The sequence below is a fragment of the Carassius gibelio genome, chromosome A4 (genome assembly GCF_023724105.1).
Source record: "Carassius gibelio isolate Cgi1373 ecotype wild population from Czech Republic chromosome A4, carGib1.2-hapl.c, whole genome shotgun sequence".
Lineage (NCBI taxonomy): Eukaryota > Metazoa > Chordata > Actinopteri > Cypriniformes > Cyprinidae > Carassius > Carassius gibelio.
The window spans coordinates 12429043-12456188 of NC_068374.1; the positions used below are offsets into that span (position 1 = coordinate 12429043).

The following is a 27146-nucleotide window of genomic DNA, read 5'->3' on the forward strand; positions in this document are numbered from 1 at the left end:
GAGAAAAACTACAAAGAGTTTGAAGTTATCATCATCTACAGTGCATAATATCATCCATAGATTCAGAGAATCTGGAACAATCTCTGTGCATACGGGTCAAGGCTGGAAAACCATACTGGATGCCCGTGATCTTTGGGCCCTTAGATGGCACTACATCACAAACAGGAATGCTACTGTAATGGAAATCACAACATGGGCTAAGGAATACTTCCAGAAAACATTGTGGGTGAACAAAATCCACCGTGCCAATCGCCATTGCCGGATAAAACTCTATAGGTCAAAAAAGAAGCTATATCTTAACATGATCTAGAAGCACAAGCATTTTCTCTGGGCCAAGGCTCATTTAAAATCGACTGTGGCAAAGTGGAAAACTGTTCTGTTGTCAGATTAATCATAATTTGAGGTTTTTAGGAAAACTGGGACGCCATGTCATCCGGACTAAAAAGGAGAAGGACAACCAGCGCTCAGTTCATAAGCCTGCATCTCTGATAGAATGAGGTTGCATGAGTGTGTGTGTGGCAGCTTACACATCTGGAAAGGAACCATCAATACTGAAACGTATATCCAAGTTCCAGAAAAACATATGCTCCCATCCAGACGTCGTCTCTTTCAGGGAAGACCTTGCATTTTCCAACATGCCAATACCAGACCACATAATGCATTAATTACAACATCATAGCTGTGTAGAAGAAGCATCCGGGTACTGAAATGGCCAGCCTGCAGTCCAGATCTTTCACCCATAGAAAACATTTGGCGGATCATAAAGAGGAAGATGTGACAAAGAAGACATAAGACAGTTGAGTAATTAGAAGCCTGTATTAGACAAGAAAGGGACAACATTCCTATTCCTAAACTTGAGCAACTTGTCTCCTCAGTCCCCAGACATTTGCAGAATATTATAAAAAGAAGAGGGGATGCCACACAGTGGTAAACATGGTCTTGTCCAAAATTTTTGAGATGTGTTGATGCCATGAAATTTTAAATTAACTTATTTTTCCCTTAAAATTATATATTTCTTATTTTCACCATTTAATATGTCCTCTATGTTGTATTCTGAATAAAATATTGAAATTTATAAACTTCCACATCATTGCATTCTGTTTTTATTCACAATTTGAACAGTGTTCCAACTTTTTTGGAATCGGGTTTGTACTCACATGTAGGTTATGCACAGGGAAAGCAATCGTGAAGACATAGAATTAAACAAACACAGCTTTTGCCTTGTTTACCATATTTTCTGAATATATATTGGCCAGGATGATCATCATATATACTTTCCATTTCTGTAATTTTTTAGTTTTGTGAATGAAATTGACAATTAGTGCCTCTCTCAAGCTGTTATGTTGGCCTTGTCTACAGCCGATAGTGACACCTGCTGGTGAGGCTGTCTAGCAGCAGATGATGATCACACATCAGTGATCTACTGCCTTTCCTGCAGTTCCTGTATGCGCAGTGTTGAATTTAACCCCTTACCAGTCCACCCCCATTTTTGGCATGGAGACAGAAATGACATACCCAAAATAAAAAAGTTTCTGCTCATGATTCTTTCTGACTAGATACATAATCAACATTTGTTCACAAAGCTGACACTTCAAAGTTTACTGTTCAGGAATCAGAATCACTCAGACTGTTATGATAATAGAGATATAGAAGCTCAAACATAAAAACTAAAATAAAAATATTAAAAACATATTTTTTAAATGTATTTTTAAAATTGTTGATGTAGGATTTGAGTTTAAAAACACAGTGTAGCTAAAGTTCTCACCAGCACAGCACACACACACAGATCGCTGGGAGAGGCTGTTTATCATCAGATCACGTAAATCAGTGGAAAAATGGATAGAAATGACAATTCTGTCTGAAGAAATATGAAGTAAACATCAATAAATATATACATATATTTCCGCAGATATGCATCTTTGGTCTATAAATCCTTATTGAGTCTGAACACAAATAAACCAATGCTGACGTGACTGAATATGAGTGAGTGGTGAATTTCTATTCAGAATGTGGCATAATACGGATTTATTATTATGCACTCCTGACATAAATCACTAAATAACTGTCACTGCAACTACTAAATAACTGTCACTGCAACAATGTTTTATCAAAATATTGGTGAAATATCGAAGCTAGAGTCTTTAAACTTTCAATTGATGCACAGTTTGTCCAGATCAAGTAAGAGAATGATGTTTAACGTGCTGTGGAAGTGAAACAATAATAAACTGTGGCCGTCGGCGATGTCTGCAAGGGGTTTTAATTAAACTTCACAAAGTTTAATAAATACTGGAATAAATGTATTGTTCATTGTTTGTTCATTATAGTGTGCTGAGCCCCCTATTTTACACCCTCTATACACATGCTTGCACACCTGTCCATGCCAGTAACACTATTATTAAGTTTGCTGATGATACCACTGTGGTGGGGCTCATTTCTGGGGAGGATGAGTCCACCTACCGCGATGAAGTGGAGCAGTTGTCTGTGTGGTGTACAAAAAACAACCTGATCTTGAATACCACCAAGTCCAAGGAGCTGATAATAGACTTCAAAAGGAAGAAAATCAGTCTCTTTTCATCAGCGATGACTGTGTTGAGAGGGTCTCTGACTTCCGGTTTCTGGGCATTCACACAGAGGACAATCTGACCTGGAGTGTCAACACCACTACTGTCATCTAAAAGGCACAGCAGAGACTACATTTCCTGAGAATACTCAGGAATTACCAGCTCACACAAAACCTGTTGTTGTCCTTTTATCGTTGCTCTGTTGAGAGCATTCTGACATACTGCATTTTGTGTGTGGTTTTCTAGATGCACTGCTGCAGAAAAGATGGCTCTCCAGAGGATCATTACCTCAGCCCAGAAGGCAGTTGCCTGTCCCCTCCCCTCTATGAAAGAGTTACACAGTTCCCGTTGCCTCTTAAAAGCTCAAAAAATTCTTAAGGAATGTCAAAGTAAACCACTGAATTAAATTATCAGGCACTGATGTGTCACGCTGTCTGGTCTCATTTTCCCTGAGTCTCCACTAGTGGTCTCACTTCCCCATAGGCACCTCACCGTAGGCTCTACAATTCCCACTAAGCCTTGTCCCTTCATCACAGTAATTGCACTCCTGTTAATTGCACCAGGTGCCTTCACTTATTAGTCATTATCCTCCCATATTTACCAGTCTTTTCCTTTTTGTCTTCATGGAGTACTTTCCTTCCATTACCCAGTTTTCTCATCTTCCGAGTTCCTGTTCCTTCTTTGTTTGTTTGTTTGGAGTGATATCTGGTTTTGACCCCGGCTTGTTTGATTCTGATTTGGATTACCCTTAATAAACCACACTGCGTGTGGTTTATTATTCATGATGGTACATAAGAAAATTAACAATGCAACATTGTGGCCCTACTGTTTTTAACAGTTTTGCTGTTGTGTGCACGTCCACTAGCCTGTGTTTCTTTTAATGTGGTAATTCAAAACTCAATGTATACACTTACTGGATACTAGATTAAAAACAGCAGAAATAAATTTTCATAATTTTAATTTGATAGTTTTAATGCTCCTCATGTTCCAATATAATGTACAATATTCTGAACCTAAAGTATCCTTTTCATTGTCTTGTTTAACAAGTATATCAAAATGAAAGATGACACTATTCAATCACAATCCTCTGATGAGGATGAATCCTTTAACTGAAACTTCTAGATCTGATTCTACCTCAGACACAGATATGGAAAGTAAAAGGAAGAAGAAAAAGTTGAAGGGCCAGGCCAAAAAAAAGTCTGGCAAAAAAAGACAGGAAGTCAAGGAATGTTCCATGGCAAAGAGGTACAATCACAATTTTGTTTGAAAACACCATGTATGAGTTATTCACTTTTTGTTGTTGCTGTGTTCCTGAAGTAAATTTGAAAAAATACATAATACTGTGTCTGTTTCCTGCAAACCATCAGGGTCTTACTGTTATGACATTCTGATTTCATGCTTTACAAAAGGAGAAGAAATTAGATCTTATATGCATATTTTATAAAATGCGTGTGTACTGTGTTGTACAGCATTCTCATCTCACTTTATCACCATCATTTTCAACTTTTTTGCAAGTGCTGGCATAATACAATCAAGATCTTAAGCAGTTTAAAAAAAGGTTTTAAACATGTGGGTGTTGATCGCAACACTGTTTATCTCTAGCAAAGTTATTTTGTTCTTAAAATGTTTACAAATACACTAATTAAGTATTAAATGTGCATCAATTCACTTTATACATTTATGCCCCGTTAATTAATTAATAACTTCTTAATGTTTTCATGAATCATTAACAACTAATTTAATACTGGCGTAAAATACATCACATATAAGTTGTTAACTTGGTATAGTTAACAAGTTGTTAACAAAAGATAAAGAAACATTGTGTAAGTCTTTACTAACAAGCTATTTAACCTGTTAGCCAGCACCCCCCATTATGGGACTCACAGCTGAAAGTGCTCTACCAAACTTATAATTGTAATAGTTTCCTACTTCAGTGTGTTACAAACATAATTGTGGTGTCTTTAGAAAGAAGACCCTTTGGGCTTCACTTTTCATTAACCAGATTTGATAATGCTCAAAAATATTAAAAGTTATAGACACTGAAGTGCCTTGATTTTTTTTAACACACTTAAATATTTTTTATGTGATATAAAAATACATGAAATGAGTCCTGGAGCAATCTAGAAAAGTAATGGGTTGAAAGCCACATGTCTCATGAGTTTCTATTTCAAATCTGAATAAAATATAATGAAAAATGAGACTCCTACAAATATTTTTATGAGACAATGTCTACACCCCCACCCCACCCCCCCAATATAAGAAAATATATTTCCCAATAGTATTGAAGGCTTCTACAAACTATTTAGTCAGTAAACATACCACTGCATAGTTTTTTTTCAATTATAAAACACTAGACAGAAACTTAGAAATCATATAAATGATTTATTTGAGCACTAGAAAAATACAATAAGAATAATTTGAGTAAGAAAAATAAGAATAATAATAATAAAAAAAAAGATTTAACTTTGTTTGCCAATTACAGAACTTCCTGAGATTGCTAAAAAATATTTTTTTTACAATGAATCAGGGGCCGTTCACATAATTGCGTCTTTTGCGCGCTCATTTTCGTTATTTCCAATGTCTTTGGCCACACGTTTTTAGGCGCGAAATGTGAACAGCCCCTTACGATGAAAATAAGTGCTGATGTGCTGATGGCCACTTATACAGATGGTAATAACCCAAATGTGCCAAAGTAAATAATCCACTCACTCTATTCATAAAGACGCGTGATCACTTTGAAAGCCATGATCATTCAGTAATAGCGAGCTGATTTGGGCTGATTTGCACTCAAACAGATGGTAATCATGCAGATACAATCACATTTAACATAAAACGCACTCTCACATATATAAAAACTTTTTTAAAATAAAAGAAAGAAAGGAAAAATGCGAAGTTCTGCCTCCATCAGCTGACAGGTGCGTCAGAGCGCGTCACATGCCAAATTCAAATAAACTATCTTCCGCCTATTTTTCATTCATTCTTTTTTCCGGTGGATCGCTTCATTCTGTTTGTGACACTGTACGCTGCAAAACCATGCCGTGTTTTTACTACAAAGACACAGTTTCCGACCGTGAGTTATTCCATAACGGACGCAAACAATTCTGTCGCTGAAGAAATAAAATGTAAACAAAGGAATTATGATCCATATTACAACATTATTGCTTCGTTGGACTAAACGTGCTCCATGAGATGTCATTCAGTGGACCCTTGCCTTCCTAACTAAACCGGGATTTACAGCTGTGGATGTTTATGACTCGTTATTACGACGGATCTGGTATGTACAGTTTTGTACGAGTTTTCATTGCTCATGTTTGTATGTGTACTGCTTACACAAATGTAGCAAATACAGTCGTTATAAGCTTTCCATTGAAAAACAGCGATCTGTCGTCGATGCTTGAGCCTTAGATCTTTATAATGATACATAGTTTGTCAAGATTAAATTTGGCCTGTTTCATTTAATCTATTCATAATCACTGACACGTGCGAGGGTGAGAGGCTTTGAGGACGAGGGAGTTCTGGTGCAGGTTAACAGGTTTTAAACAACAATAAATGGTTACAGTAATAAAATAAGAAACTCACTATTTGTTTAAAACTGTATAATTATTATAAAGCTTTAAAAAGTTATAAATAATTTAAGCACAAATGTCAGGGGCTGTCACAACATCTCCAAGGCCTGCAAAACGCCTCAGCATGAACACATGAGGGTTAAGTTTAAAACTCATCTGAACATTTCTGCTGAACACTGTAGCAAATCATTCATGAATCAAACTGATCCAGCGGTTGATCACAGATGTTTTCAACTTATCAACACACTGAAGCTGTCTGACTGAAATAAGGCAGGATCCAAGAGTAATATGATTCTCTGAGCTGAGGATTTCACTGATGAAGTAAAAATGAAGCTATTGTAATAATCCAAAAAAAAAAACATGTATTATATTATTATTATTATTAACATGAAACAGTCAATTGGAACGAACTGTTCAAAGAAGTCACTTAAGGAAATGTAGGTATTACTTAATTCTCATAACTGGAAAACAGCATTAGAAAATGCTAGTTTTTCCAGGATGCTTAGAAGCCCCTGTTGTTTTCTCACCATGATTTTGAGTAGGTATTGCCTGCCTTGTCTCCTGATACATTCATATTACATTATAGACAGGGATATCTACTAGCTATAGTTATTATAACATCTATTCATCCACACGTTTGAACATAGTGATTCAGTGAATGTGAATGTCAAACCTCAGTATGTTCAGTTGACAGTGTGAACTCTTCAGTCCATCAGAAAGCAGCTTCACTCCTGAATCCTGCAGTTGATTGCTACTCAGGTCCAGCTCAATCAGATGGGAGTTTGATGATTTTAGAGCAGAAGACACAGTTTCACAGCATGTTTCATCAAGAGCACAGCCGTCAAAACTGCCAAAACAGAATGTTTAACCAGATAACTTTCTGATTTTGACATTTCACTGTTTAATGACATAGAACTAAACATTTAATAAAACAGCATTCAGTGAAATTACTCACAGGGCTTTTCTGCAGCATCTCACAGCTGGAATGAGTCTCTTGTAGTTTGAAGGTGACGTGAACCTCTTTGGACTGAACTCATCCAGCACCTTCTCTGACATCAGCAGTATGTAGGTCATCACTGTGCACATTGAAGATGAGAGGTCTCTTTCTGGATGTGCATCTGAACTGAGGTAACTCTGGATTTCCTCATATAATGAATTATCTTTCAGCTCAAGTAAGCAGTAGAAAAGGTTGACTGACGTTTCATCTGAGATGTCCTGTTTTTGTAATTCTTTAATGAATTCAGTTGTTTGTCTGATGCTCACATTGGTGTCTTTAGTGTGTGTGATCAGGCCTTTGAGCATGTTCTGACTGGATTCCAGTGAAATTCCCATCAGAAACCGCAGGAACAGGTCCAGATTTCCTCCCTTACTATTTATAGCTTTATCAGTGGCTCTCTTTATTAAGTCATGAAATTTGACATTTCTAAAGAAGAACTGAAGCTTTTGTCTGGCTGTAGTTTGTGAATCATCAAAAAAAAACTGAAGCTCTTGCATGTTCTTGTTCAGGTAGCAGATGAACACATGTACTGCTGCGAGGAACTCTTGAACACTCAGATGCACAAAGCTGAAGTACTTTGTCTTATAAAGTCCATCTTCCTTTCTAAAGATCTCAGCGACCATTCCTGTGAACTCTGTGTCTTTACTCACATGAATACCACATTCTTTCAGATCTTTCTCATAGAACACAATGTTTTCCTTCTTCAGATGTTCAAATGCTAACTTAGCTAACTTCAAAATCATCTTTCTATTTAATTTTAAGTGCTCTGTACATTCACTTTCTTCTTGTTCATCATACTTCTTACTCTTAATGTTCATCTGTATCCGCAGGAAGTGAATGTACATTTCAGTAAGTGTTGTCCTTATGATCTCTGTATCGTTCTTGATAAGAATATCCTGAAGTACTGTGGCTGTGATCCAGCAGAACACAGGAATGTGGCACATGATATAGAGACTACGAGATGTCTTAATGTGTGAGATGATTCTGGAGGCCTGTGTTTCATCTGTGATTCTTTTTCTGAAGTACTCCTCCTTCTGTTCATCAGTGAATCCTCTCACCTCTGTGAACAAACCCACAAACCGAGGAGGGATCTGATTGGCTGCTGCTGGTCGTGAGGTTACCCACACAAGAGCTGACTGAAGGGGCTTACCTTTGACCAGACTTGTAAACAGCACATCTACAGATGCTCTTTCCTCAACAGTGTCCAGCGTGTCACTTTTAAAGTTCAATGGCAGGCGACTCTCATCAAGTCCATCAAATATAAATGCTAGCTTACATTCATTATATAAATTTGATTTCTCTAGGTCCTTAAGTTCAGGATAAAATTTCAGCAGAAACTCATGGAGACTGACCTCTCTGTCTTTAATCACATTGATCTCTCTGAATGGAAGCAGGAACACACACTCTATATCCTGATTGGTGTTTCCTTCTGCCCAGTCCAGGATGAATTTGTGCACAGAGACAGTTTTTCCGATGCCAGCAACTCCCTTGGTCAACACAATCTTCTCCTCATTGTTTTTCCTCAGTTCAGTAAATATATCATTGCATTTTATTGGTTTGTCCTGTGTTTTTTTGTTCCTGAAAGCATTAATCTTCAGAATCTCATGTTCAGTATTGACACCTTCCATATCTCCCTCAGTGATAAACAGCTCTGTGTAAACACTCTTGAGATCTGTGTCGTTTTCTTTGTTGCCCTCAAAAATATATTTTGCTATCTTCATCATATTGTTTTTGTGAGTTTTCAAGAAGTTTTGCAGTTCTATAATGAAAAAAAAATCTTCAGATTGTCAGATTGATACAAATTAGAGAAATATTTTTCATATCAGCATTATCCCTTGTGCACTGTTCGATTTCTGTGTACACCCTTTATGGAGCGGGTCAAATTGACCCTAATTGGATTCAATACAATTCCTCAAAAATCACACTATGAAAAACAACAAAGATTCAGGTACAAACTGTAAACTTATTGAGTGGCCTTAACTATTATGTACTTACATAAAAAATAAGTAAAACACTTTTGCTGCTATTGAGGTGGGATAGGGGTAAAGTTAGGGAGAGGGTTGCAGGTATGGGTAAGTTTAAGGGTGGGTTAAGGTGTAAAGTATGGGTCAACAGTGTAATTATAAATGTAATTACAGAAATTAAATACAGATGTAATTACATGTTGTTTTTTATACTATAAGTACAATGTAAAAACATGTATGTACACAATAAGTACATTGTACTAAAGTATTAATTAAAATGTAAGTACATGGTAGTTAAGGCCACTTAATATAAAGTGGGTCCGTAAACTTTTATTATCAACATTTTTCAAATATTCCCCCAAAAATATATCTGAAGGTATGATTTAATGAAAATGATTTTTAACCATTTTTAAAGATATTTTGTTTTGAGAAAATTTGAAAATAGACAGTATGCTGACTTGTTTTGCATATACATTTTTTTCTTTTTTTTTCTTAGAACATCATAACTGAACAATTAAATGTAGCTATATAATGAAAATATTAGTTTTTCTTAAGTTGGCTGTTTTGTAAACTCATTTCATAAAGTCAAGAAGTTACTTTTGACATGATGAGCACACAGCAAGTGTGTGCTTTTGGCATTTGAATTTCTTGCACTTCACACATATGGTTGTGGTGTTTTATCAAAGTATTTAATCACGAGCCGAGAGACATGTAATACAGTATTGTTCAACTTTCTTCTTCTTCTTCTTCTCTTCTACAAACAGCAGTCCTTCACCCCTCACTAGCGCCCTCAGTGTTTACTAACATTATTAACAGGACACAACATTTTCCCTTTTTTTAATTAGTCACTTAAACTGGTTCCTGCAACCGCTGTAAAATAACCCTTACTTTAAGGATCATACCCGAAATCCTAAACTTAAATTTCAACAGGAATTTAGACTATTCTTCTCTTAGCTATCATAACTGACCACAGAGCAGTAGGAATAGCATTTTTTTTCACGTAACCGAACAGTATGAAATATATTTGTTTTTCAATTTGCACCATTCACACATCAGTATTATCTCTCAAAGTCTGTTAACCACCGAGGTGGGTTTCGGATTCTGGGAGTGCGTCTAGGGCCTGGTTCTTGCCCAACATTCACATTCTCAGTCACAGTGAGACCATCCAGTATATTCTCATTGTTCTCACTGTTGCAAACTAGAGCTTCCTTTGAGAAACGCGCCATTTTTGAAGCATTCCATTTTCGACCATCGCTAAGAAGATAAGTACTTGGTCCGACCTTCTTTACGACTGTCAGCGGCTCTGTGTATTTGGATGACCCCTTGTAAACGTGTTCCGGTCTCCTGACTCGTACAGCATCATTCACTCGAAAGTTGGGTACTTTTTCTCCTCGCTTTCTGTCTGTATACTCCTTACTGTTTTGTTGTTTTTGTTTCACAGTTTCTTTGATTTGCGTATGTGATGTAATTTTGTGTGCAACAGGCAAGATGTTCAATTTAGTGCGCATCTTCCTATTTCTCATCAACTCAAATGGAGTAGCACCTGTAGTAGCATGCGGTGTAGCTCTGTAAATCTGTAAGAAAATTGTGTCACTGCTTGTTTCCATGACTTGTGTGCTCTTTCTGCCGTCTGGATACACTCTTTCAATACCCTATTGAATCTCTCAATCGCTCTATTAGCTCTTCGGTAGTAGACGCTGGAGCGCAGATGTTTAATCTCTCTCTCTCTCAGAAAGTTTGCAAATGCATGGTAGGTAAATTGACATCCATTGTCAGAAACTAAGTGGGTCGGGTTTCCTTCCCGACTGAACACTGTAGCTAAAAAACGGGTAATCACCTCTGTTGTTACTGTAAAGGCGAATGACACTTCTGGCCATTTGCTGTAGTAGTCTGTTAGTGTGATGGCATAACGACAGTCCCATGTAGCACGTTCAAAAGGACCGGTTATGTCAATGGCCACCTTTTCCCATGGTCCATCTGGCAAATCGATGGGTGTAAGTGGTGCAGGTGCAATTTTCACTGTTTTGTCATTGTATTGGCATGACACACATGAAGCTATCTTATTCTGTACATATTTGTCCATTTGTGGCCACCAATACGGTTCTCGCAGTCTCTGTTTAGTGCGCACCACTCCCTGATGCCCCTCATGTGCCAAGTCTACCACTTTGGATCTCAGTGATAAAGGCACGATCAAACGGTCAGTACCTCTCATGACGAATGCTTTATCTACAGCCAGTTCATCGCGTACATTGAAGTATGAACCCATCTCGTTTGTTACATTCTTTTTTCATTTTGGCCAGCCATTTTGTATTTGCTGTCGCAATTGAATCAATTCAGGACAAGTGTCACATGCTGTGGTGAATTCTGACAAAGATATGGCATGCAAAGATTCCAGGAAAACGGTTGCTACTATGTTTGGTTCAATTTTATCTTCCCCTGTGGTAGCTAGTGGAAGCCTGGACAGGCAGTCGGCAGTCACATTCAGTTTTCCAGAGCGGTAGGCAACATCATATGTAAAGCAAAGTAATCTTGCAGACCACCTCGCAATTCGCAATCTAGCACGACCGGTACCCTTGAATGTGAGCAGGGTGGTAAGTGCTTGATTATCTGTGCGTAACACAAAGTGATGTCCCCAAAGGTATGTCCTCCACCTTTCTACTGGCCAAATGCATGCCAATGCTTCACGTTCAACAGTGGAATATTTTCTTTCAGCCAGCGAAAGTGTTCTGGATGCAAACGCTACAACCCTCTCTGTGTTATCTGACTGAAATTGGCTAAGTACACCCCCTAGCCCATAATCAGAAGCATCTGTAGTTACATATGTAGGTAGTGCAGAATCGTATAGTGCTAGGGCCGGGCTACTATCAGTCTCTTAATGTCCATAAAACTATGCTCAGCCTCAGCAGTCCAGTTAAACTGTCGTTCTGTAGACTCCCTGAGTGTTTGACGTAGCGGTTCGACAACAGTTGAAAAATCTGGAATAAATTTGCTGTACCATGAGGCCAGACCCAAGAAGGATCGCAGGGAGGATGTATCATGTGGAGCAGGTGCATTGGCCACAGCTTCGATCTGATCTTGATCTGGTTGAAGCCCATCTTTAGATATGGTGTGGCCTAGGAAGCGCAAAGTAGTCTGGTTGAGTTTGCACTTCTGCATGTTTAGCTTAAGTCCTGCTTCGTTCAAGGCATGCAGAACCCTCTGTAGGTTCGCATCGTGCTGCTTTTGAGTGGTTCCGTAGCAAATCACATCATCCAGGTATGCCTGTACTACTGGTATTCCTGCTAGTATGGTTGTCATCATCTTCTGAAAAGCTGATGGAGCTGAAGCATGGCCAAAGGTGACCCGACAGAAACGGAAAAGACCATCATGCATGATAAAAGCAGTAATATCACGGCTGTCTGGATGCAGTAACATTTGGTGGTAAGCGGAGGCCAGGTCAGTGGTAGAAAAGACTGTGGCTCCTCTCAATTCAGAAAATAACTCATCCATGTGTGGTAATGGGTGACAGTCGCTGACAATGGATTTGTTAGGTTCCCTGAGGTCAACACACATATGCAGTTTTCCTCCATCTTTTCCGCGTCACCACTATCGGAGAGACCCATGGAGATGCATCAATGCGTTCTATGATGCCTTTTTCATGTAGATCTTTGAGCTCATCACTCACGGCCTGCCTCACCGCGAAGGGAAGCCTTCTGAGTTTTTGTTGTACGGGCACAGCCACTGGTTTGAGCTGGATTTTGTGCACAAATCCCTTTGCACAGCCAATCTCCTGTACGTTGATCTCAGGTGCTAGTTGTGGTGTTGCGCTTGGTACTGTAGGTGTCTTTTGTGCAATAGGACCATCCGAGCTGTCAGCTGTAATAACTTTTGTGCCCTCGATACGCATGTGCAATGCCACCACCACATCTAGCCCTAATAGAGCAGTGCCTGACTTTACCACTAGGAATGAGCCTGTAGTAGAATGTCCATCATGATTAACTGTGGCATGCATACACCCTTTAACGGGTATTTTCTCTCTAGAATATGTAAACAGGTTCACTGTAGGCACAGAAAGTTCACATGTAGGAAAAAAGGTCTGATAAATGCTCTCTGGAATAATAGAGACTGATGAACCTGTGTCTACTATTAGCTCAACGTCATGCCAATGACCATTTGCATTCGCTTGCACAGTACAGAGAATTTTATCTTGCACAGTATCAGTCATATAAAGCACAGTCAGTTCGTTTATCACTATTTCACGCACCTCTTTTCGTCTGGATCGACACATTTTGGAAAAATGTCACACTTTTCCGCATGAATTGCACGTCACTTTAACAGCCGGGCATGAAGGTTTATTAGCTAGGTGGCTGGTAGATCCGCAACGGTAGCATGAGCGGCGACTAATGGTAGGCGCGGACGCCATCGATGAAGGAGGTGTCTTTTTTTCTTTTTGGTGGACCTTCCTCTGCTGTTTATGTATGGCCCTCACCGACACGGCAGTAACCGCCGTTGGTGTCGCGGTATTAGTAGTATTGTCATCAAGAACGCCCGCATTCCGTAACCCCGCTTCAATCTGCAGAGCCAGCGAAGTAGCTTTAGCCAGGGTCAGATCCGCTTCTAACAAAAGTCTGTCTCATACGCGTGTATTGGCAACACGCTCTATCAGTTGGTCTCGAAGCATTTGCTCTTCCATATCGCCAAACTCACACCGTGCAACCAGTTCTCGCAAAGCTGCTAGATATTGATTTATTGACTCATCTGGTCGCTGTGCCCTATGATGAAATTTGTGACGTTCCGCAATCACATTTACTTTAGGGACGAAATGATTTGTAAGTCCATTCACCACAGTAGCATATGTAGTACCTGTATCTGGTAGTGTGTAAAATAGTCTTTGTCCCGCGGTGCCAAGTGCATGGAGAAGAACAGCACGCTTTCTTGCCTCTGGTCATTTTTCCCCCTCAGCATCAATTACTAACAAGTAATTCTCGAACATTTTCAGCCATGTAGGGAAGGGAATGAACGGTGTAGGTAAAGGCACATTAATAGCCATTCGCGTCGCCAAAGATGTGGTGTTTTATCAAAGTATTTAATCACGAGCCGAGAGACATGTAATACACTATTGTTCAACTTTATTCTTCTTCTTCTTTTCATCTACAAACAGCAGTCCTTCACCCCTCACTAGCGCCCTCAGTGTTCACTAACATTATTAACAGGACACAACAATGGTGCTGGTTTTTTCTGTCGTGCTTGGATGGGCACACCTCACATCTCTTCCATTTTTTTTTCCCTACCATCTGTGTTCACTCCTTTATTTTCAGTGGATCTGACTCCAGATGCACGTTTCTGCCCTCCATGTTCAGAATCTCTTTGGGTAGCTCAGGTTTCTCATTTGTAATTTGCCATTAATTTTGAACACAATGATTTAGCTTTTTGAAGTGTGTTTGGTTAGGGTTAGAGCACTTTTAGATACACTTACACTTTAGAACTGGAGCTGATGCCTGACATACATGAAGTTTTTTTATTTTATTTTGTGTCTGTACAGTTTCTTTTGAATGGCTGTCTATGAGGGTCAAACTGATCCACTAACATCACAAATGTAATATTCATTTTGCTTGTATATGTAAAAAAAAAAACAGCATGTTGAAACTTTGCATGCATATCCATGATGATAAAGGAGAAAAAAAGTCACAAAACATCAATAAAAGAGAAAAAGGTTTAATATTATTTCAGGTAGCTTGAAAAAATAAATGATAGGTAATTTTTACCATCTGTGGCTTACAAAATATTTTCCTGTATTGAAATAAGTGTGGAAATCCTAATTTTTTAGCTTCAAAAGTAGTAAAATAATAAAATAACAAAATATAACCAAGAAATGTTATTATTTTGGATCAGTACAGTTTCCTTAGAGTGTTAAAATATGCGGATTAAATTGACCCGCGAACATCACAAACGTAATTTTGTTTGTATATGTCAAAAAACACCAGCATGTTGAAACTTTGCACGCATGTTCATGATGATAAATTAGAAAAAGTCACTAAATATCAAGAAAAAAAACATAGTTTAACCATTATTTCCAACAACTAGAAAATCTAAATGGGTCAAATTGACCCACAACATAACACAAGGGTTATCATTATTATTAATAACTGATGCAGACCGATTAAATTCATACTGCTCAGCACAGCAAAGACCATCTCTAACAGCTTGGTTTCAGTTTTAGAGTTTCTGAAAGTTTTTTTATTTATTTTTTTACCGACTGAGATCATCTTTAGGGCATACTGACTAATGTTAATATAAACTGATAAATGATTTACACATTGTCTAGCACACACATCAAACAGGATGTGAAGCTGTATTTACAACATGTTTTGACCTGCTAAAATGAACCTTTCCATGTGTGATCGTAATCATGGATTGATGACATTTAATCAATTTGTTGACAGTGCCACCTACTGGTCTATTTTAATAAACAATTTTTAGACCTTTGTGAACTGGGTATCATTGGGGACATGCAGTAACACTTTATTTTAAGGACCAGTTAAAATAAAGGACCAGCAACTAGTTGCTTATTAGCATGCATATTATTAGCATATTGGCTGTTTATTAGTACTCATGAAACTACCTTACTAACTATTAATAAGCAGCAAATTATGAGTTTTTTCAGGGAAAACTTTTAGTTAATAATGAATATGTGTCACAGTGTCTGGGTTGTTTCCCTGGGAATCCACTAGGTGTCCTCCTTCCCCACAGTGTCTGTCACTTTATGAATCACATTCCTCACGTCCTCTGCTTGCACCCAGCTGTCACTAGTTACTAATCATTACACTCTGTCTAATTCCCATTAGCGTTTGTCTCTCCTTGTGTATTTAACCCGGTCTGTCTTAGTATGTGTCACGGAGTCCTTGTGAATTAATGTCCGTCATTCAGTCGTGCCCTTGCCTTGTGTTCGTGTTTTGTTTTCATGTTGGATTGTTATTCTGGTTTTGACCCATGCCTGGACTGTTTACTCTTTGGATTGCCCTTAAATAAAAACGTACTCGCATTTGGATCTCTCACGGTGTCTCCTTGTATCACCGGTCGTGACCCGAAGGACTCCGTCATTGCAAGATCAGCGGTATGTCTTCTCATGTTTCCCGTTCCCCAGCCAGGATGGCGGAGCGGAGAGCGAAATATTTGAAGTTGACCGCCCTCCGCCAAGAGGGCAATGAGGTGGGTGCCATGGCACAGGTGTTCTGGTCCCTGGCTGAGGGCATGGGATACAATGACGCAGCCCTTAAGGATTATTTTAACAGCAGGCTGGATGACCCGGTTCCTCAAGAGGAAATGGTGCATTTAGACACATTTGAGTTCTGGGAATTTGTGTAATACTTGCAGCATCGGCTGCCGTGGGATGCCCCATCCACTCCTGTCTCTTCCGGTGGGATGGCCGGCAACCCACCACCACTACCAAAGAAGTCTGCCAGCCCAGAGCCACTGCACAGGATGGCCGCCGGTCCAGCACCACAGCCCAAGATGGCCGCCAGCCCAGCGCCACAACACCAGGTGGTCGCCAGCTCAGCACCAGAGCACAAGATGGCCGCTAACCCAGCGCCAATGCCCAAGATGGCCACTGGTCCAAAGCCACGGTCCAAGATGGCCGCCCGTCCAGAGTCATGGCTCAAGATGGCCGTCAATCCAGCGCCACAGCACAAGATGGCCGCTAACCCAGCGCAAATGCCCAAGTTGGCCACCGGTCCAGCGCCACAGCACAAGATGGTCACCAGCCCAGCACCACAGCACAAGATGGCCGCCTGTCCAGAGTCATGGCCCAAGATGGCTGCTTGCCCAGCGACGATACACAGGATGACAGTCACAGCTGACCCTCCAGAGTTGAGTCAGGTTCCAGTTGATCCTTCGGAGTCGAGTCAGGTTCTAGTTGACCCTCCAGAGTCGAGTCAGTTTCCTATTGACCCTCCAGAGTCGAGTCAGGTTCCAGTGAACCCTCCAGAGTCGGGGCTAGTCATCGATGACCCTCCAGAGTCAGGGCCAGTCACCGAGGACCCTCCAGAGTCAGGGCCAGTCACCGACAACCCTCCAGAGTCAGGGCTAGTCACCGACGTCCCTCCAGAGTCAGGGCTAGTCACTGCTGAACTTCCAGAGTCAGGGCTAGTCACCGTTGACCCTCCAGAGTCAGGACTAGTCACCGTTGACCTCCCAGTGACAAGTCAAGTCACCAGTGATCTTCAGGGACCGAGTCAAGTCACCGGTGATCTTCAAGGACAGAGTCAAGTCACCAGTGATCTTCAAGAACAAAGGCAAGTCACCATTGATCTTCATGAACAAATGCAAGTCACCAATAATCTCCATGAACAAATGCAAGTCACCAATGATCTTCATGAGCAGAGTCTGACCACCAAGGATCTTCATGAGCAGAGTCAAGTTAGCATTTATCTTCTGGAATCCAGTCTAAACACCATAGGGTTTCCAAAGCTTCGTCAGGTCCCAGTCGAACTCTATGGGCACCCGATGGATCCTGTTTTGGCCACGGAGGCTACTCTTAACTTGTTCAGATACTTTGTTTCAGACTTGCCCAACCAGACTTGTCCTCCTGTTGGTCCGGCCGCACGGACGTGGTGGTCTTCTGCTCCGCCCAGGGGGGCTTCCGCCCTGACCACACGGTTGTGGTGGTCTTCTGCTCCGCCCTGAGGGGCTTCCACCCTGACCACACGGTGGTGGTGGTCTTCTGCCCCGCCCTGGGGGACTCTTGTCCTGACCACAGGGTTGTGGTGGCCCTCTGTTCCGCCCTTGTGGGCGCCACGTGATGTCCTTCATGGACTTATGTTTTGTGTTTTTCGTTTTCTGTTGCGTTTCCTGTCGGTTCCTCTCTGTTAGCCTGGCCCTCCTTCCCTCCCCCTGACCCTCCTCTGGTCCACCTTCCTCCTGGTCTCCCTGTTTTGTGTTTACACTTCTGGTGTCTGTTTCCCATGTTTCTTTTCTGGCCCTCCGTCCTTCCCCCTGAGCCTCCACCTGTCCACCTCCCTCCTGGTCTCTGTTTTATGTCTTGTCGTGGAACGTCTGGGAGCCGCTCCGTGGGGGGGGGGGGGGTATTGTCACAGTGTCTGGGTTGTTTCCCTGGGAATCCACTAGGTGTCCTCCTTCCCCACAGTGTCTGTCACTTTATGAATCACATTCCTCACGTCCTCTGCTTAATTTGCACCCAGCTGTCACTAGTTACTAATCATTACACTCTGTCTAATTCCCATTAGCGTTTGTCTCTCCGTGTGTATTTAACCCTGTCTGTCTTAGTATGTGTCACGGAGTCCTTGTGAATTCATGTCCTTCGTTCAGTCGTGCCCTTGCCTTGTGTTCGTGTTTTGTTTTCATGTTGGATTGTTATTCTGGTTTTGACCCATGCCTGGACTGTTTACTCTTTGGATTGCCCTCTAATAAAAACGTACTCGCATTTGGATCTCTCACGGTGTCTCCTTGTATCACCAGTCGTGACAATATGCTCCCTACTCAGAAGTGTTACTGGACCCACTATTCTGCTCAATATGTATTTGTATAAGATCTGTCACTGGTGTGACTGGCCCTGTAATGCTTTCAGTTATATTTTCTCTAGTTTGTATTCACAGACAGTGATTGATATTTACTCTGGATTTGTTGTGAATTACCTCCAATAGGGAAATATGTATTTATATTGCCCTTAGTCTGAGCTGTAAGAGAGAATTCATCACTGGGAAACATCTATCACACATTATTAACATCAGCAAATCAAAGAAGAAAAGTGGTTTAAGTCAAACCATCACACTTGTAAATATTTACTCACATTACATCATGGGGAATGACATGTTACCTTGCTTGTGTTTATTCTCCAGCTGATCAGCCAAATCATTATGCTGCATCTTTCTCAGGATGTCCAGCATGATCTTTACACCTCCTTCTGGTCCAAAGCATGCCACCATCTTTTCCACTGTGTCAAATATATCTACCTTTTCCATTTCAGATTTTGATATACACTTATGATGTGCATTCATTAAGCGCCAATGAAACTCCTTCAGTTCAAATTCTACCAGCTCCTTCAGTGAGTCCACAAGCAGCTCTTTAACAGATGCCATTGTCCTTCACCGACTCACAGCTGCAGGACAAAAAAAAAAAAAACTGAAGCACTTTCACTCTTGACATGGAACCAAGTGCTCGAATCTTATTTGGATTATGAATCTGTGAATGTAGATTTGTATATGAATCATCAGAAAGTTGTTTAAGCAAATCTGCAATAATTGTTTTAAGTTTTGTTAGCAACAACTAACAAAAAAACTGCTGTACACAATGTCTCAATGCTGTCTGATACTGTAAGTGTAGAATCAATAAATTTTTAAATCTATATATTTCAACATCACATAAATTAGTACAGAATTATTTACTAAACATGAAATAAATAATGATGTAGATGTTTCTTGTTTCTTCAAAGAACTGTGTTCTGAAACTCTTTTCAGTTCTGAATTTTTTCTAGGACTCTGGAGGGGAAAGATTTTTTCTTAGAACCAGAACAATTTAAGAAAACTAATAAAATCAGTTTCTCAGACTCAAGATGAGAGTTAAACCAGACCCACACACAACATATTTGAAATACCAATAAAAGTAAAATAATTTACAAATGAAAGGTAAAAAAAGACAAACAACAATGAAACACATATATAAACAGAGTAGTGATTCCAATTCTGGTTTATGATTTTAAATAAACTTTAAGCAAATGTATTTGTTGTTAATGTAACACTTTAGGGACCAATAATCACTAATAACTAGTTGCTTATTAGCATGTAAATTAGTAGCATGTTGCCTTATTCTGCATGACATATTTTAGATCCCTAAATCCTACCTCATACCTAAACTTGACAACTACCTAATTATTAATAAGCAGCAAATTTTAAGTTTATTGAGGCAAAATTCATTACTAGTTAATGTTGAAAAATGGGACCATTATTTATTTCGTTTATTACAAGTCAAAAACAACTCAATAGCCTTAAAGTTTAATCAGGATCCAACGAAAGATATCACATATTTAGTACAGGCAGTTTTTTTCCCTTTTACTTAATAATAATAATAATCATAATTTATTCAGATAGTATAATTTCAAAGATTTAAATCAAAAACAGAATGGTCTGACTTAAGCTTTGTGAAAACATGCTATGTAAAACATTCCAGCAAAAAACAACAGTAGCAGACAGACTGAATGAAGATGCTATTTCACTCTCAACTTGTAGGTGGAGCTCATGGAACAGCAGGTATATAGTATTTCCTTGGTTACCACTGTGAACAAAGCAGTTCTGCGATTATAAATACTACTTTACTGACACTGTTTTGGCATTGCCATCAAAACTTTTTCTGAAGACAGTAATTTCCTGTCAGTGATGCATTCAAATTTTCTTCCTATAATTTGAGCATCATGAACAGTGAGTTGCTCTGTCTGCTACAGTACACCATAACAATGTTCCAAAACCATCTGAGTTTTGTGTGTTTCAAATATTTCACATGTGATTTTAACATGATTGCAAGTGCTTTTCCAGTAGAACCCAAAAATAACAAAAAATTAAAGGGGGGGGGGTGAAATGCTATTTCATGCATACTGAGTTTTTTACACTGTTAAAGAGTTGTAATCCCATGCTAAAAATGGAAAAGTTTCAAAAATTAAGTTGTACATTTGAAGGAGTATTTCTGTTCCAAAAATACTCCTTCCGGTTTGTCACAAGTTTCGGAAAGTTTTTTTCGAGTATGGCTCTGTGTGACGTTAGATGGAGCAGAATTTCCTTATATGGGTCCTAAGGGCACCTCAGCCGGAAGAGAGCGCGCTCCCGTATAGCAGAGCGCTGGGAGCACAGACATTCACTGATCAGAGCGAGAGCGTCGCGAAATGTCACAAAATAAATGTGTTTTTGGTTGCCAGGGCAAGACAACCCTGCACAGATCACCCAAAAAAAACAGCATTAAGGGACCAGTGGATGGAGTTTATTTTTACAGAGCATCAACGGAGTTGTGCAAGTGTTTTTGTTTGTTTCCCTGCATTTCGAAGATGCTTGTTTTACAAACAAGGCCCAGTTTGACACTGGATTTGCACATCGTTTATTTCTTAAGGATAATGCAGTCCCAATGAAAAAGGGTCACGACCGTGTGTTGGAACCGCATGCGGTGAGTAAAACTGCTTCAAATATCTCTGAGTTGTTAACTTAGCTATCGACGCGTAAGCACGTCAAGTAAACAACATGCGATGTTGTCATCAAACTGCACTTTCCACATGTACAGCTTAAAAAAAAAAAAAGACGACATAAAGTGGAACTTAGTCATTTTCCAAAACCGCTAAGCAAATATATACAGTTTCAGTACATACCACATAGAGATGTCGCTGCTGATGCTACTCTTGTTAAATTTCAGCCTCTGGATCTGATTCTGGATCATAAATATACACTGAATCTGACTGTTAGCCATGGTTTGTTTTGGTTGTTTTTTTTTCCTCACGGTAATGTCACAGCTTCCAAACACTCTCAACACAAAAGCCTACTCGCGCTCGTGATTCTTTAGCTCCGCCCACATGTCACGCCTCCACCCGGTCGTGTTTTTCCGGGAAAAATCGGTACACACTATCTTTCTCTTATGAATATAATAAAACTAAAGACTTTTTGGAGTTATGAAGGATGCATTACTACTCTATAGGTACTCAAGATTAACAGGATATTGAGTGAAAACGAGCACCCCCCCCCCTTTATGTACAAAAAATACAGTACAAAGACTGAAGAAATTTAATGTTTTGTACTTATTTTCTGTTATTTTCTGTTCTGTTATCAGCCAAATCATTATGCTGCATCTTTCTCAGGATGTCCAGCATGATCTTTACACCTCCTTCTGGTCCAAAGCATGCCACCATCTTTTCCACTGTGTCAAATATATCTACCTTTTCCATTTCAGATTTTGATATACACTTATGATGTGCATTCATTAAGCGCCAATGAAACTCCTTCAGTTCAAATTCTACCAGCTCCTTCAGTGAGTCCACAAGCAGCTCTTTAACAGATGCCATTGTCCTTCACCGACTCACAGCTGCAGGACAAAAAAAAAAAAACTGAAGCACTTTCACTCTTGACATGGAACCAAGTGCTCGAATCTTATTTGGATTATGAATCTGTGAATGTAGATTTGTATATGAATCATCAGAAAGTTGTTTAAGCAAATCTGCAATAATTGTTTTAAGTTTTGTTAGCAACAACTAACAAAAAAACTGCTGTACACAATGTCTCAATGCTGTCTGATACTGTAAGTGTAGAATCAATAAATTTTTAAATCTATATATTTCAACATCACATAAATTAGTACAGAATTATTTACTAAACATGAAATAAATAATGATGTAGATGTTTCTTGTTTCTTCAAAGAACTGTGTTCTGAAACTCTTTTCAGTTCTGAATTTTTTCTAGGACTCTGGAGGGGAAAGATTTTTTCTTAGAACCAGAACAATTTAAGAAAACTAATAAAATCAGTTTCTCAGACTCAAGATGAGAGTTAAACCAGACCCACACACAACATATTTGAAATACCAATAAAAGTAAAATAATTTACAAATGAAAGGTAAAAAAAGACAAACAACAATGAAACACATATATAAACAGAGTAGTGATTCCAATTCTGGTTTATGATTTTAAATAAACTTTAAGCAAATGTATTTGTTGTTAATGTAACACTTTAGGGACCAATAATCACTAATAACTAGTTGCTTATTAGCATGTAAATTAGTAGCATGTTGCCTTATTCTGCATGACATATTTTAGATCCCTAAATCCTACCTCATACCTAAACTTGACAACTACCTAATTATTAATAAGCAGCAAATTTTAAGTTTATTGAGGCAAAATTCATTACTAGTTAATGTTGAAAAATGGGACCATTATTTATTTCGTTTATTACAAGTCAAAAACAACTCAATAGCCTTAAAGTTTAACCAGGATCCAACGAAAGATATCACATATTTAGTACAGGCAGTTTTTTTCCCTTTTACTTAATAATAATAATAATCATAATTTATTCAGATAGTATAATTTCAAAGATTTAAATCAAAAACAGAATGGTCTGACTTAAGCTTTGTGAAAACATGCTATGTAAAACATTCCAGCAAAAAACAACAGTAGCAGACAGACTGAATGAAGATGCTATTTCACTCTCAACTTGTAGGTGGAGCTCATGGAACAGCAGGTATATAGTATTTCCTTGGTTACCACTGTGAACAAAGCAGTTCTGCGATTATAAATACTACTTTACTGACACTGTTTTGGCATTGCCATCAAAACTTTTTCTGAAGACAGTAATTTCCTGTCAGTGATGCATTCAAATTTTCTTCCTATAATTTGAGCATCATGAACAGTGAGTTGCTCTGTCTGCTACAGTACACCATAACAATGTTCCAAAACCATCTGAGTTTTGTGTGTTTCAAATATTTCACATGTGATTTTAACATGATTGCAAGTGCTTTTCCAGTAGAACCCAAAAATAACAAAAAATTAAAGGGGGGGGGGGGGTGAAATGCTATTTCATGCATACTGAGTTTTTTACACTGTTAAAGAGTTGTAATCCCATGCTAAAAATGGAAAAGTTTCAAAAATTAAGTTGTACATTTGAAGGAGTATTTCTGTTCCAAAAATACTCCTTCCGGTTTGTCACAAGTTTCGGAAAGTTTTTTTCGAGTATGGCTCTGTGTGACGTTAGATGGAGCAGAATTTCCTTATATGGGTCCTAAGGGCACCTCAGCCGGAAGAGAGCGCGCTCCCGTATAGCAGAGCGCTGGGAGCACAGACATTCACTGATCAGAGCGAGAGCGTCGCGAAATGTCACAAAATAAATGTGTTTTTGGTTGCCAGGGCAAGACAACCCTGCACAGATCACCCAAAAAAAACAGCATTAAGGGACCAGTGGATGGAGTTTATTTTTACAGAGCATCAACGGAGTTGTGCAAGTGTTTTTGTTTGTTTCCCTGCATTTCGAAGATGCTTGTTTTACAAACAAGGCCCAGTTTGACACTGGATTTGCACATCGTTTATTTCTTAAGGATAATGCAGTCCCAATGAAAAAGGGTCACGACCGTGTGTTGGAACCGCATGCGGTGAGTAAAACTGCTTCAAATATCTCTGAGTTGTTAACTTAGCTATCGACGCGTAAGCACGTCAAGTAAACAACATGCGATGTTGTCATCAAACTGCACTTTCCACATGTACAGCTTAAAAAAAAAAAAAGACGACATAAAGTGGAACTTAGTCATTTTCCAAAACCGCTAAGCAAATATATACAGTTTCAGTACATACCACATAGAGATGTCGCTGCTGATGCTACTCTTGTTAAATTTCAGCCTCTGGATCTGATTCTGGATCATAAATATACACTGAATCTGACTGTTAGCCATGGTTTGTTTTGGTTGTTTTTTTTTCCTCACGGTAATGTCACAGCTTCCAAACACTCTCAACACAAAAGCCTACTCGCGCTCGTGATTCTTTAGCTCCGCCCACATTTCACGCCTCCACCCGGTCGTGTTTTTCCGGGAAAAATCGGTACACACTATCTTTCTCTTATGAATATAATAAAACTAAAGACTTTTTGGAGTTATGAAGGATGCATTACTACTCTATAGGTACTCAAGATTAACAGGATATTGAGTGAAAACGAGCACCCCCCCCCCCCTTTATGTACAAAAAATACAGTACAAAGACTGAAGAAATTTAATGTTTTGTACTTATTTTCTGTTATATTCGGGAGCTACTGGGACATTGATAAAGATCTTCCAATAGACCATGCTGGATGGGTTGGCAACCACTGCTATAGAAGAACATAACATAAAAGACAACAAGCCATTGGCTTAAAACACTGTCCTGTTCAATAATGAAATAGATCAACAAGCTTTTTGGCTAACACATAAGCCATAGTTGAGTTAAATGCAGATGAAAAGTCAATAAAAGCCACACATGCCCTTGTTGTGGGGTCTCCAAATGTTGAGATACTAAGTGCACAAGAGTTATTACTTCATCTTCAACACCCTTCCTTGTCCTATATGCAAACTGAAATGGATCTTATCTTAATTGAAACAAATCTTCTAAATGCTTTAATGTCTCCATTCTCATCATTTTCTTAAGTGTTTTCATCACCAATATTTGTGAAAAGTAGTGAGGGCTACTCTACATTACTTTTCTAGATTGCTCCAGGACTCATTTCATGTAATTTATATCAAATAAACAAATATTTAAGAGTGGTAAAAAAAAAATTCAAGGCACGATCAGTGTCTATAACTTTTAATATTTTTGAGCATTATCAAATCTGGTTGATAAAAAGTGAAGCCCAAAGGGTCTTCTTTCTAAAGACATCACAATTATGTTTGTAACACACTGAAGTAGGAAACTATTACAATTATAAGTTTGGTAGAGCACTTTCATCTGAAAGACTTCCGCAAACACCCACGATCACAAATAACAATGATTTTCGTAAAATAATGATTAATTATTAATTGATGATTTGTTATTATCATTATGGTCTTGTGAAGATAATAATATGGGCTGCAATAAAATATTGAATACGAAGAGTAGTGCTGCTGAGTGCAGGCATGTTTCAGCCCAGTAACACACCGTTCCTCAGAGCCAAAACACAGACCGAATTCTGTTCAGCTGGAGGGGTTGGGTTTTTTGGGGGTAGTTATGTATGGCTTGTGGGGGTCGAGGTGTGAATCTCTTGCTCTTTCATAAGGACAGTGTCTTATGAGGCTTTCAAAGTTGCTGAACCGGTTTATATAGGACAGTTGTTTTGGTTATAGACTAAAAATTGGTCTGCCCCCACGTAAGATTTTTCTAGTTTTTTTGTCTAGCCATTCATTTCTTATATTCAACTAATCAGAGGTTTATATTAAATTTACATAATCAAGTATTAATATATTCCACGCTCAAGCACATGCATTAAGTTTACCACAAAGCACATGCAGAAGTAGCCTAATAATTGTGAAAATGTTGACATTTTAATAATTGATTAATAAACAAATGTTTTCTTGTCATCTGCAAGATGAAATTCACGAAACTTTACCTTTGTAGGTCGCATGGCAGTAAATAATACGATGATATGATCATGCAGTCAACACATATATTTAATAAAAACATTAAAAACGCATGCCAGGTCTACACCAGACACAAGTGGCAAGATCCGACAAAAGATCCACTGGACACGATCCCCATCAGTGAACTGATGCTCGTTCTGTTTATGACAAAATGTTCTGACACTGTGTTTAGATGATTTGACACTATAGTGTTATGTCATCAAGTTTAGACACACTTTTCGCACAACAACTCTCGCGTCCAGTGTAGACACAGACAGTGACAGCTCTATTTATAAATAAGTTATATAAGAACAAAAAAATCCTAAACCAGCGGCATAACGAGTTGGAAATATAGACTAGAAAATATATTTCCACTTGTTCTGTCCTCCGTCCATGACACTGACTCACTGCGGAGCTGCCAGATGTAATATCAACAGCTCTTAACGCCTAGTGGATGGTTAGATGCATGATGGGCTAGTATTAAAAAAAATAAAATAATAATAATAATAAAATAAAGGTATTTCCAGCATTAAGGTAAACACATTACAGTTTTTTTATCATCTTATCTCAATTATAAATTTATAACTATATTAAAAGGTCTTTGTCATTTGAATATTGATTTTAAAATCAATTTTAATCATAATCATAAATATTATTTTTAGGCCATATGCTATCGCCCAGCACTAAAAGCAAGTAAAGAAGGCTCCCTTTAAAATCACTTATGTTGTCATTTAATGAAGCTCTTTTTTACATCGTGTGCATTTTGTTGATTATAATGAGAGAACTTGAGTTTAATTGTGAGGACGTTTTATTAATCCATCCATTCTTTAGAGTTTCAAAGATTTAGCTAAATCATGCAGGTTTAATTTATTCGTTTCTTGTTTTAGGCTAATTCGGCATACTTAATGTGAACACAATTATACAGCGCTTCATGTTTAAACATGCAACAATTTCTTAATCAGTTTACAGACAAATGTCTTTTTCCCAATAAGT

At 38.8% G+C, this 27146-nt stretch overlaps 1 protein-coding gene across 1 annotated transcript in view; it reads right to left on the reverse strand.

Moving 5' to 3' along the window:
- LOC127969063 (NACHT, LRR and PYD domains-containing protein 3) overlaps positions 1 to 27146 on the reverse strand; it is a 44442-nt gene that overhangs the window by 12581 nt on the left and 4715 nt on the right. Inside the window, exons 2-5 of the mRNA XM_052570680.1 lie at positions 18903 to 19184; positions 18721 to 18762; positions 7083 to 8883; positions 6801 to 6974 (exon numbers count right to left, since the gene is read on the reverse strand). Coding sequence (XP_052426640.1) covers positions 6801 to 6974; positions 7083 to 8883; positions 18721 to 18762; positions 18903 to 19164 — 2279 coding nt within the window. The 5' untranslated portion in view covers positions 19165 to 19184. The remainder of the gene's footprint in view (positions 1 to 6800; positions 6975 to 7082; positions 8884 to 18720; positions 18763 to 18902; positions 19185 to 27146) is intronic.